This window comes from Eriocheir sinensis, chromosome 33 (genome assembly GCF_024679095.1).
Source record: "Eriocheir sinensis breed Jianghai 21 chromosome 33, ASM2467909v1, whole genome shotgun sequence".
Lineage (NCBI taxonomy): Eukaryota > Metazoa > Arthropoda > Malacostraca > Decapoda > Varunidae > Eriocheir > Eriocheir sinensis.
The window spans coordinates 4,962,315-4,974,425 of NC_066541.1; the positions used below are offsets into that span (position 1 = coordinate 4,962,315).

General features: G+C 42.0%; 2 protein-coding genes across 2 annotated transcripts in view; both read right to left on the reverse strand.

Annotated features, from left to right (window-relative positions):
* Positions 1-875: 875 nt before the first annotated feature.
* On the reverse strand, positions 876-6,872 carry LOC127006834 (39S ribosomal protein L44, mitochondrial-like). The gene is made up of 8 exons (XM_050877188.1): positions 6,705-6,872; positions 4,900-5,035; positions 3,483-3,740; positions 3,030-3,114; positions 2,502-2,654; positions 1,812-1,979; positions 1,532-1,580; positions 876-1,239 (listed from the first exon to the last, which is right to left on the reverse strand). Exons 1-8 carry the CDS (start codon positions 6,790-6,792, stop codon positions 1,049-1,051), a joined length of 1,128 nt encoding a protein of 375 aa, XP_050733145.1. The 5' UTR covers positions 6,793-6,872; the 3' UTR covers positions 876-1,048.
* A 3,634-nt stretch (positions 6,873-10,506) lies between these two features.
* Positions 10,507-12,111, reverse strand: part of LOC127006835 (uncharacterized) — a 98,260-nt gene continuing 96,655 nt past the window's right edge. Inside the window, exon 7 of the mRNA XM_050877189.1 lies at positions 10,507-10,880. Within this exon, the coding sequence (XP_050733146.1) occupies positions 10,507-10,880 (374 nt within the window). The remainder of the gene's footprint in view (positions 10,881-12,111) is intronic.

Below are 12,111 nucleotides of genomic sequence, written 5' to 3' on the forward strand. Positions count from 1 at the left end.
CACACTCACCATAACCAATGTTTTCATAATGAGACTGCCTGAGCCGGGGAGGAGAGAGGAAAGGTTTTACTGACGGTTCTTGTCTCATTAATTACGGGTGTTGATATAGAGAGAAGCATATCTTTGGAAAGTTGTTGCTGCAGGACTAGTGAATATAAATCTTATGTGGGCTCTTTACATCATTATACAGCCCATATAAGCCTTGTATTCTTAAGGTAGTGTGTTTACAGCTTATGTAAGCTTCTTTGTGTGACAGTTAATGCAGCTTACATAAAGCTGTGTTGTTACGCGCTGCTGAGCGTTATTATCCATTCTGTGATGTTGCGATTCCAATCAAATTTGTCCTAATCTTGAGGCACCCATCCATCATTTTTAAAACAAATATAAACTATGTTGTTTTATGTTTTTTTTTATCATAAACCAAGACAAGTATCCTATTACTTTCTATAAAACATGGACTGCTCAACTGAAATAAATAATGCATTCCCATGTACAAACTCATTTTTCTTAACATCTTGAGACAGAGATTGATGGTCTCCCTAGATTTAGCTCTCAGGATATTGTTTTACTTTGTTAAATCTGCATACACTTTCATAATTAATACAAAACAGGTGTTATAAAAATTAATCTCTTGGGTACAGCTTTGCAAATAAGAAGTTTGTAATGTACGTCTTCATAAATCGGTAAAAAGCATTCAATTTATAAAGAGACGTCTAATAGAAGTTGGCTAGAGATTTCCGATTCCATAGAAAATTCCTGCTTTGTACAAATCCATGAAGATACACATGAATGTAATTAAATATATCACACATCAGTGCAAGATATTCTATATTATCTAATAGTGCTGTGCTGCAGGTAGAATTAAGTCTTTAACATACTCAAAAGCTTTATTCAATATTTACAATACTGCAACAAACCTTTCAAGAGGTGTATTGATTGACAATTCCTTGGCATCTCCTGTTTTTACCATCACATTGCAGGCATTTTTGTTTTGTTCAGCCCTGGATCAACCTCTTCTTAACGGTAACAAAATGCAGCTTTGAAACACTCAACACACAAACACATTTTTGACTTTGTCTATGGACCACTCATCGAGAGAAATGTTTGACTTACTCTTAAGGAGAAGGGCCTCCGCTTCCTTCCCGAACGGCAGAGGTGGCGCTGACTCTGTGATCTGGAAGAGCCTTGAGGGCATCATGAGCTGCCTCCTCCACCTTGGTCTCCACAGATTCCCGTAACCTAGCAGAAAACAAGAGTTGGGTTACCACTTACTCATCATCAGTAGCCTTGCCCTCTTTAATGGTGACCTAGCCCCTCATGATGCCTCTGGACCTAAATCTGATATATAATGTTTTTGGCATCTGCTGTTTACTTTACGTGAGAAATGTCTTAACAGGCTACAGACTAAATAAAGCACTGGTGATTTGCTAAGACTTAATAAATTACCACAGTTACCAGTAAGGTGTGGAGTGCAACAATGAGTGAATAAAACACTGAAGATTACTTAAGAGACTACCAATTATAAACTTACCAAAAAATTGTGGGGTGCTACAGAGTCTGACTAAAGCACTGAAGATTCCCTAAGAGACCATCAATTACCATAGTCACCAGTAAGGTGTGGAGTGCTACAAAGAGTGAATAAAACACTGAGGGTTACCAAAGAGACTATTAATTACAAAGTAACAAATATGGTATGGAGTGAAACAATGAGTCTGAAATAAGCACTGAAGACTACCTAAGAGACCATCAATTACCAATTACCAAAAGTGTGGAGTGCTACAGAGTAAAGCCCTAAAGACTAGCTATGAGACTAAGAAATGGCCCTTACCAGAGCCCAGGAACTCCTTGTCTGAGTATATGCCCACGTGGTACACTGCCTGGAGAGTCGTTGTACCGGACTGAAAGATCAGTCGTGGCTCAGGTTCACCGCGGCTGCTCTTGTGAAGGATGTCTGCCAGCACTGCCTTGGGGTTCTCGATCTGTGGCAATAGGACAAAAGGCTGATGAAGGCCAAAACACTATAGGAATAACTCACATGATAGTATTAACATGTGTTTGTTGACAAGATGTATTATAAAAAGATGAATTTATCTCTTTTAACATTATCTCACAGTTAATGAAGGCTAAAAACACTAAAAATAACTGATGAATTGGTATGGGTGTCTTTGTCCACAAAATGTATATATAATAAAAAAGATGTAATTATTTCTATGTATAAAAACTGGTGTAAATGGAAAAAATATATCAATAATATCAGGTAATGGAGCCATTTCCAATTACAGAATAAAAAGAAAGATATAAGAGACTGACTGGCAAAAAACTGGCTGTACCAACACTGAGCCTCATAATGACAACAATAAATAATAAGTGGAAATAACATGGAAATAACAATCATAATAAAAAAAAACAGCATCAGGTTCAGGTGACAGCAACACTTAATTTTAAGAGAGAGAGGGGTGGGGGGGTGGGGGTGGGGGACAAAACCCAGCTTCACCACCAACCTTCCAGATGGAGTCCACCTCCTTCCCCACCAGCTGCGCCACCACAAAGTCGCGTACGAAGGCCTGGCAGCGTGGGTCAGGCGACGACACACTCAGGGCCCCAACGACTGCCTGGAAACACCTTGCCATCGTGCTGGGGGAGGGCGGATGCTCCTGGGGGGGAGGGGAGATGGATGACCATGAAACTGTGTAAATTTTTCTTTGGTGTGATTTTTCTGTTTATAGTGAGGGGATATCAAGAGGGTAAGACAAGACAAAAAATATAATGGTGTTTTTTTCCATTAAGGTAAGATGAAGACCAATGACAAAAAATAATACAGCCCATAACATGCTGCTTGGTCATAGAAAAAAAAAAAAAAAAAAAAACATGAGTGCTGTTATAATGATTGATATAACGGCAAATGTGGGCAGCCATTTCTTGTATTTAATAGTTTTGTTAAGTTTCTGTTGCAATTCAATAGTTTAGCCATTTTTTGTATGCTTCCAGATGAAATCAGTCATCCTTGTGCAAACTTCTTGCTGTCTTACCTCACACAACACAAGATCTCTCAGGCCGATTCCATAGCCAACTGCTGACATAACATCTTCTGATAGCAAATAGTCCACCAGTGAGCTGAAAAAAGAATTCATTCCCCTTTATATGTTGGACACATTATACATTAAATAAAGCAATCTACCCACAACAAATAACACAACTGAACCCTTCAGAATACCTAAAGGGTTAGAAAACATTATTCTGGAATCTGATGAATGATGACAAATTGTAATATAAATAAATACCAAACATATATACTCAGGTATAAGATGCATGTCTCTAATGATTATTTTAAGGCCAAATTTATGATACTACTTTTCTGAAAGCTTATATTATATCCTCATTCCTTGGTGGGATACTTATACATGAGTACATATACATGGTAATTGGAAAAAAGAAAAAAAAAATAGTGCTGATGTTCTAGTACAAACTTCTTCCATCCTTACCTCACCCCCTCCTCAGGCAGCAGGGGCAGGGCAGCACGCAGGTAAGCGGTGCAGTAATCAGCAATCACCCGCTCCCCCTTGGCCGCAATCTCATTGATGTCCTCCATTGCCCTGCCAGGGTAACTCACGCCGAGCTCCTGCTGTCGTTGTCTCGATTTGTGTATGTATGAGGCATGCGTTAAGGCCTCACGAAGAGCATCGGAGTCAAATTCCTCCTGTAGCCTCTTGCTGAATGCATACAGTTCAGCATTGTAATTCCTGGAAGTGATGGAAAAGTGTGTACGTCCATAGATTTGTCTATGCATCTAAGAAAGTACAGATGTGTGTGTATATATATATATATATATATATATATATATATATATATATATATATATATATATATATATATATATATATATATATATATATATATATATATATTTTTTTTTTTATGCATCTCATGTGGGGAGTTCCACTCACAGCTCTTCTGGACAGAGTGGAGTCTAAGGCTCTTCGCCTCATCAGCTCTCCTCCTCTTACTGACAGCCTTCTACCTCTTAAGTTCCGACGCCATATTGCTTCTCTTTCTATCTTCTATCGATATTTTCATGCTGATTGCTCTTCTGAACTTGCTAACTGCATGCCTCCCCCCCACTCCTGCAGCCCTGCTGCAAACAACTTTCTACTCATGCTCATCCCTATACTGTCCAAACCCCTTATGCAAGAGTTAACCAGCATCTCCATTCTTTAATCCCCTTCACTGGTAAACTCTGGAGCAGTCTTCCGTCGTCTGTATTTCCTCCTGCCATTGACCTGACCTCATTCAAGAAGCGTATCAAGACACCGCTCCACCCAATTGACCTCTTTTGGCTACTTTACTTTTTTACTTTTGTGGAGAGCTAGTAGCAGGCTTTTTTGTACTCTCTTTGTTGCCCTTGAGCCACATCCTTATATATATATATATATATATATATATATATATATATATATATATATATATATATATATATATATATATATATATATATATATATATATATATATATATATATATATATATATATATATATATATATATATATATATATATATATATATATATATATATATATATATATATATATATATATATATATATATATATATATATATATATATATATATATATATATATATATATATATATATATATATATATATATATATATATATATATATATATATATATATATATATATATATATATATATATATATATACACACACACACACACACACACACAATGTATATGAATTTATGAAGGCAGTTTCTGTATATTCCATGAATTTATGAAGGCAGTTTCTGTATATTCCACTTTATTATTTTCATAATTAATTAACAGGTTCATTAGCATAGAATATTTAATTACCAGGATTCCTTCACCTGTCTACTCACCATTCAATGAATTCTGATCGCTTATTGATGACAACTTCACCTTTCTCCTTCCTCTTCTGCTCCATTCTCTTGTGTCTGTGCTTCAGTTCTCGGTAAAGAGGAGCAACCCATCGTGATTTGATACCAAACACTTGAGCTGAAACCAAACATAGGAAACAATCAAAGATCAACACACAGTATGAAATAAGGATGATACCTGCCTCCATTTATCCCCTCCTTCCACACAGATAATTGTATAGACTCACTCAACACCTCCAAAAGACATTATTTCACCTCTGTTTGGTGGGGAACTAGACACACGTCCCTGAATCATATGAAGACAAGTGGAAAAATCTAGGTCAAAATAATGGTGGGTCGTGGGGGGGGGGATGTGTTAGGTTTGGTTAGATCAGTGGTTCCCAACCTTTTTTTCAGGCAACCCCAAGCATGCACTCTAGATATGACCACGACCCCACTAATTTAGTTATAAATGTGTTATTGTAACAAAAACACCATGTTTGATATTTTGAGGTCTTAGCGACCCCAGGAAAAGTGCTTGGCGACCCCAGGGTTGGGAAAGGGGGTTAGATTGATGGGGGAGGGTTTGCCTTTAATTATCAGGTTATGTCAGATTTGAGGTTTAATTATTTTTAATAAATACTATCCACTTTGTCAAGAGCCACACAAAATTTACGATATCAAGCGACTGGAACAGACACAAAGGTCCATATTGTTAAACGTGTCGGGCTTCCATTACCACTATTTCCAAAGGCCACAGTGAAGATTAACCGGGTTTTTGAGGTTGGGTTTCTCGTTCATTGTGCAGGAGACGTGTAAAACTATCACTAGGAACACAAAACAGCCCATGCAAACCCCCTACAAGTCTATGAGAGGCTTTTCAAACAAGTGAACTCAGGCACCGATACGTTTAGCAATACGAGCCAAAGGGTCTTCACAAGGAAGCTGAACTTGATGAAAAATCTGAGTTACTGGGACACGCTCAAGACTCTGCAACTCTACTCTGTCCAAAGAAGAAGAGATACTACATAATTTACACTTGAAAAATCCTGAAGCAAGTGCCAAACCCATCACTACAAACTGAAGGAGGGATTACAGGCCAGACACCTCCCCAATTTGGCTGCAGCTGCTCCAGAACATCCACTGAAGCAGTCAGTCAGCGTCTAAGAGTAGTGCGGCGACTATGCCTGATGAACGAGCCTCCCATAACTCACTTAGCCAGTGGGGTACCTTTTTGGCCGACTCGGTAAGGAGTGGCTCTCCCGTCACGCTGGTCGTGGGTTCAATCCCAGGCAGCCGGCAAATACCCTCTCCTTGTCTTGATTAATTTCTCGTGTGTTTCGATACATGCAGAGGACACGTGGGGTTTACTGAGTAGTAGAAAAGTAGAAAATCAAATCTTGGGGCATGACATTAGGTCCATACATGCCGCCAGCTTTACCAATGAGGGACCAAGACTATTGAACTGCCTGCCGAGGGACATCAGGGACACATCTAACTGCAGCATGGAGACCTTCAAGAGAAAATTGGACCTGTTTCTACAGGGGATCCCTGATGAGCCCCCTATCCTACACGCGACTACTCTAAGGGGGGCAGGGGGTAACTCCCTCCCTGACCAGCTGAGCCACAATAGGAGTGGAGCACAGTGTAGGGGCGGTGGACTCCCAAGTCGACCGTGGTGAACATCACCTAACCTACAAGACAAGTTCTGCGTGTCACCCGGCACGGCCACCGCACACACCCCACACGGCCACCGCGCCCACCAGCCACCCAGCGCCTCCACGCCCACCCTCCCGCGGCACGCATACCTGAGCAGCAGACGGTCCGGTGCAGTGGCAGGCGGGCGGCGGGCAGAAGGAAGGCTCCGGCAGCGAGTGCTCCCCGCCAGGCCGCCATGGTGCAGTGTAGGCCAGTGTTGTGGCGGCGGCTCGGGCGTGGGCTTGGACGGACCGACCTTTGGCGGCCTTTTACGTCCATATCATCCTTTTTCCATATTTTGTTCTCTCTCTCTCTCTCTCTCTCTGGCCCAGTGCTCTTCATTATTTACATCAACGATGTTGACGTTAGACTCAATAATCTCATTAGTAAACTTGAAGACAACACAAAGATTGGTAACTCGGTCCTCAATGACGAAGACAGACAAAGCCTCCAAGATTTGCATAAAATTTCAGCTTGGTCTGAAAGATTGGAGATGCCCTCTAATATAGATAAGTGCCAGGTTCATTAAGTTGGAACAAGATAGGCTATATATGAAGCTCGATTACGAAATGCGCGGCGTCAAACTCAAAAGCGTTCAATGCGTCAAGGACCTGGGTATCAAAATCGTGTCAAACCTCAAATTCTTACAGCAATGCATCGATACAGCAAATAAAGCAAACAGAATGTTGGGCTTCATTAAAAGAAACTTTTTATTCAAGAATAAAGATGTAATACTTCCACTCTACAATAGTTTAGTCAGACCCCACTTGGAATATGCGGTACAGTTTTGGTCTCCCCACCAGGCAAAGGACATTGCTAAATTAGAAGGTGTTCAGCTTCGGGCCAAAAAAATTATCCCTTCCTTGCACAACAAATCCTACGAAGAGAAGCTTTTCACCCTTAACATGTTATCTCTTGAGAAACGTCGCCTCCGAGGAAAACTGATCGAATGTTTTAAAATACTTAATGGTTTCATGTGGACAAATCATAATTGTTTATGATCGATGACACTTTGCGAACGATGAATAATGGCACCAATCTTAAATGTAGACAAGTAAATTCAGACTGCACCAAATTTTTCTTCACCAACGTTGTAGTGCGAGAATGGAATAAGCTCCCGCCTTCAGTGGTCCAGTGCAACACGACTGACTCCTTTAAAAACAAGCTCGACCGTCAACTTAATATTAACTAGAGTTGGAATGCAAAGTTTTGGAGCCATATGATTAATGTATAATCACTTACGTTTAAGGACAGACCACCTAGTCTGGACCATGGGGTCTGTGTGGTCTGGTTTTCTATGTAAATCTCTCTCTCTCTCTCTCTGTCTCTCTCTCTGTCTCTCTCTCTGTCTCTCTCTAGTGTATTTTAACCATCATCACCACCTTCATTTTCTATCTCATCTTCCTTCTCCTTCTCACCACCATCATCATCTCCCACAGCAGCTGAGGAGGGATGACCATGGCACCACCCCTCCCCCTCCTCAGCTCTCACTATGACACCCATGCTTAGTCTGGTCTAGTTCTCTCATTCACACACACTTCTATTCGTCTATGCATGCTCTCTCCAAGAAGTCTTTCACACCATCCATCAACCATCCATCGACCACCACGTCCAAGTATGCGTTTCGCCACCCAAGTCTCACTCCTCTTCCAAAGATTGCTCCCTCCCTACAGGGGAGAGCACGAGCTTTTGCCAATGGCGGCCCGTAGCAGGGTGTCGACAGATCGACTCTCTCGGAGATCGCCGGGGTTAGCTTGTGGAGGTCTATTTATAACCTCGGCGGGCGAGACGAGTCCGCGAAGTGTGAGGCTTCGTGACATTCAATTGAATGATGGATGAAGCCTCGAGGTGGAGTCACGAATCCTGCGGCTGGAGCTTCGAGGATTCGTGCGTGAGTTGGTTATTGGTGAAGTGGTGATGTGTGATGGCGCGCTTCGAGGCTCGAGTAGACGAGGGTACCATAACAGGGGTAAAAGGCCTCCCTGTGGGCAACTTACCCCAAAGGCACCGGGGGCCTCTTACCCTGGCAACTCATATATACACAAAATGTCACCATCTTTCCTACAAGTAAGTAGGCAGAGTATAATCACATGCAATATGGTCTAGACATCTTAGAGCAGTTATCCATAGCCATCAGGCTAACTCTACAGTTCTTTGTCGTTAATTAGGTATCATTAAAATCACTGAAAACTTACAAGAAATTAGTCAAAAAGAAGAAATGTCCCCTTGTGGCCAGAGCAACTGTCCATTGTTTAGTCCAGTAGTTCCTGTGAGCACAGAGAGTTGGCGTTGCCTACTTGATCATGTGACTGTTTGAGAAAAGAAAGAAAGAAAGACAAAACCAAGGGGAGGCCTTTCACCCTAGGTGGGTATCTTACCCCACCTTACCCTACTTCCTGGTGTTGCTGTAACTGCAGATGAGTCATGACGGGAGACTGCCGCTGCCTTTACATTGTCTGTAAGTTCTGGTTGGTGAAACAGAGGGCTCTTTAGCCAGCTAGCAAGTATCCATAGTCTAGTTGTGTGATTCTCAAACGTTTTTTTCACACAAGGCATACCAACTCCTTCAAAAAAATGATAATTATGTATACTGTAACGGTGGGAAATGTGCACACTGCACCGAATTGCTCCAGCATTCAGCAGTTCGAAGTGAAACGAGGGACCGTAATTTTTCCGATTTCCAAAGTTATGATTTTGCGAATTTCAAGAGGTATTTTTATTGATATTTTGCTGTAGACAAAAAACTGTGGTCATTAGTTACGTGACAATTACGCGAGATCGAATTTCGTTGATATAAAAATAAGTTAAAAGTATAACAGTAAAAGAAGCTTTTAATACGTCTTTAACTTTGTATTAACAGTTTGAAGCCTGCAGGAACTGATGACATGACAGGAGTAAAAACCAGCATCTAAACTTCTAAAATATAGTAGTAGAGTAGTGGGCTGCAGGAGATGAATCCTGACAGGCTACATTATTTATACTCTCATGATATGATTACCTAGGGCTAGGCTATGGCAACGGGGTAAACAATTAATACGTCTATTATAAGGCTAAAGGCTGAAAGTTTTTTTTCTTTTTTTTAGGTGAGTAGAGAAAAATAATAATTTGAAGTTGTCTGTTCAGTACATTTATATGTATGATACATCAGTCTTATGCGCTTAAACGTTCTTATTCTTTACCATAATTTGATAATGACCTTGAAAGTTTTATTATGACACTAGCCATATTTTCAGTGTTACTGCTAAATACAATAACACATAAATTGGCCCTATTGTATATCAGAAAAGCCTCAGAATTACCCTGAAAACTCCGCGCTTCTCTCGCCTCCAACTACCCATCATTTTGGGCTGGGCTAAGCCCCCAATGCTTCAAGGTCCTAAATACGTCCCTGCCTTGGCTTCACTCACCCGCCGACTCCACTTCCAACGGTCCAAGCTCCCACGCAGCTACCGTGTCCATCTTATGTCTCTCCTGCCAGGATCGCCTGACTAGCTCCAGTCATAAGCTACGTGGGCGTCCCCTTGTTTTCAACCACTCAGGGTTGAATCGTACAGAAATAGCCTTATGAGCAGAATCAACGTCCGGGAGGCGCGCCACCTGCCCGCCGGGCTTGGTGTTCACGGACTAAGTTGGCAACAGGCCACGATTCAGTTTTATCAAGTAGTGGCTTGTTCGACACAAAGTCATTCCAACAGTACCCCATGATCCTGCATTTGGTATTTGGTACCATAGGCATCGACACGCCTCTCCTTGCCACTTTTCAGTGTCCATGTCTCACAGCCATACAGTAAGAGAGGAAGCACAAGCAACTTAAGGATTCGAAAAAAAAAATATATAGCCCTGCAAAGAGTATTTTCTTCATTTGTTATTTTTTTTTCAAGCATTGTCTAACAAAGTCCATAAGTATCTATATCATGATCCTTTAATACCCCCTTGACCCTCACCAGCACCCCCACCCCCACCGCTACAGCAGTGGCCGGTAGGAGGGAGGTAAGGGTTACACACGTGGTTCAGCATCATCTGAACAGCCACGCTTAGCGCCTCAAGGCCGATGTGCATTCGCTCCCAGCAGTTCCAGGTGTTGGGCGGCGGGAACACTGAGTAGTGCGGCAAGGTGTTTAGATCCACCTTCTCCAGGATAAGGTTGACACAGTCACCGGCGGCGCGGTGAGCCACGGGCAGGAAGGAGTCCCACACGATGACGCCCGGTGGCTGCAGGGACGTCTGAGCGTTGCTGAGCCACTCCAGCATCCTGTTGGTCTGGTGGGTGAAGTGTCCGTTCCCACCTGTCCGGAAAAAAAACAAAACATATATATATATATATATATATATATATATATATATATATATATATATATATATATATATATAGAGAGAGAGAGAGAGAGAGAGAGAGAGAGAGAGAGAGAGAGAGAGAGAGAGAGAGAGAGAGGGGCAAAATCTAAGGGGCGCATCGCCTAACCCACAAAGCGACACCCCCGGGAGAACTACAGAGCAAGTCCATGCCAGCCCACTAGTCCACTACCCGTCCTAAGGGTGTCAGGTCAACTCGTAACCAAGTTAACTCGCACCTGCCTGTCAACATCTACCTTTCCTTTTTGCTGGAAGTATGCCTTCATACAGCCTGTACCTAAGAAGGGTGACCGCTCCAATCCCTCAAACTACCGTCCTATTGCTTTACTTTCTTGTCTATCTAAAGCTTTTGAATCAATCCTTAACCGGAAGATTCAAAAGCACCTTTCCACTTCTGACCTTCTATCTGATCGCCAGTATGGGTTCCGCAAGGGGCGTTCTACTGGTGATCTCCTAGCCTTCTTAACTGACTCTTGGTCATCCTCTCTTAGCCGTTTCGGTGAAACTTTTGCTATTGCGCTGGACATATCAAAAGCTTTTGATAGGGTCTGGCACAAATCTTTGCTTTCTAAACTACCCTCCTACGGTTTCTATCCTTCTCTCTGTACCTTTATCTCCAGTTTCCTCTCTGACCGTTCTATTTCTGCCGTGGTAGACGGTCACTGTTCTTCCCCTAAATCTATTAACAGTGGTGTCCCACAGGGTTCTGTCCCATCTCCCACTCTTTTTCTGTTGTTCATTGATGATCTTCTTTCCAAAACGAACTGTCCTATCCATTCCTACGCCGATGATTCCACTCTGCATTATTCAACTTCTTTTAATAGAAGACCCACCCTTCAGGAACTTAACGACTCAAGGCTGGAGACTGCAGAACGCTTAGCCTCAGACCTTACTATTATTTCCGATTGGGGCAAGAAGAACCTGGTGTCCTTCAACGCCTCAAAACACAGTTTCTCCACCTATCCACTGACACAATCTTCCAAACAACTATCCCCTATTCTTTGACAACACCCAGCTATCACCTTCCTCAACACTAAACATTCTCGGTCTATCCTTAACTCAAAATCTCAACTGGAAACTTCATATCTCATCTCTTACTAAATCAGCTTCCTCGAGGCTGGGCGTTCTGTACCGTCTCCGCCAGTTCTTCTACCCCGCACAGTT

Excerpts from the sequence above, each read along its gene's own strand:
- LOC127006834 (XM_050877188.1), bottom strand. The coding sequence starts at position 6,792 with ATGGCGGCCTGGCGGGGAGCACTCGCTGCCGGAGCCTTCCTTCTGCCC. Across the intron at positions 5,036-6,704 it reads CCGGACCGTCTGCTGCTCAG|CTCAAGTGTTTGGTATCAAA; the intron begins GTATGCGTGCCG and ends GTTTGGTTTCAG. Across the intron at positions 2,655-3,029 it reads GAGATCTTGTGTTGTGTGAG|GAGCATCCGCCCTCCCCCAG; the intron begins GTAAGACAGCAA and ends CCTCCCCCCCAG.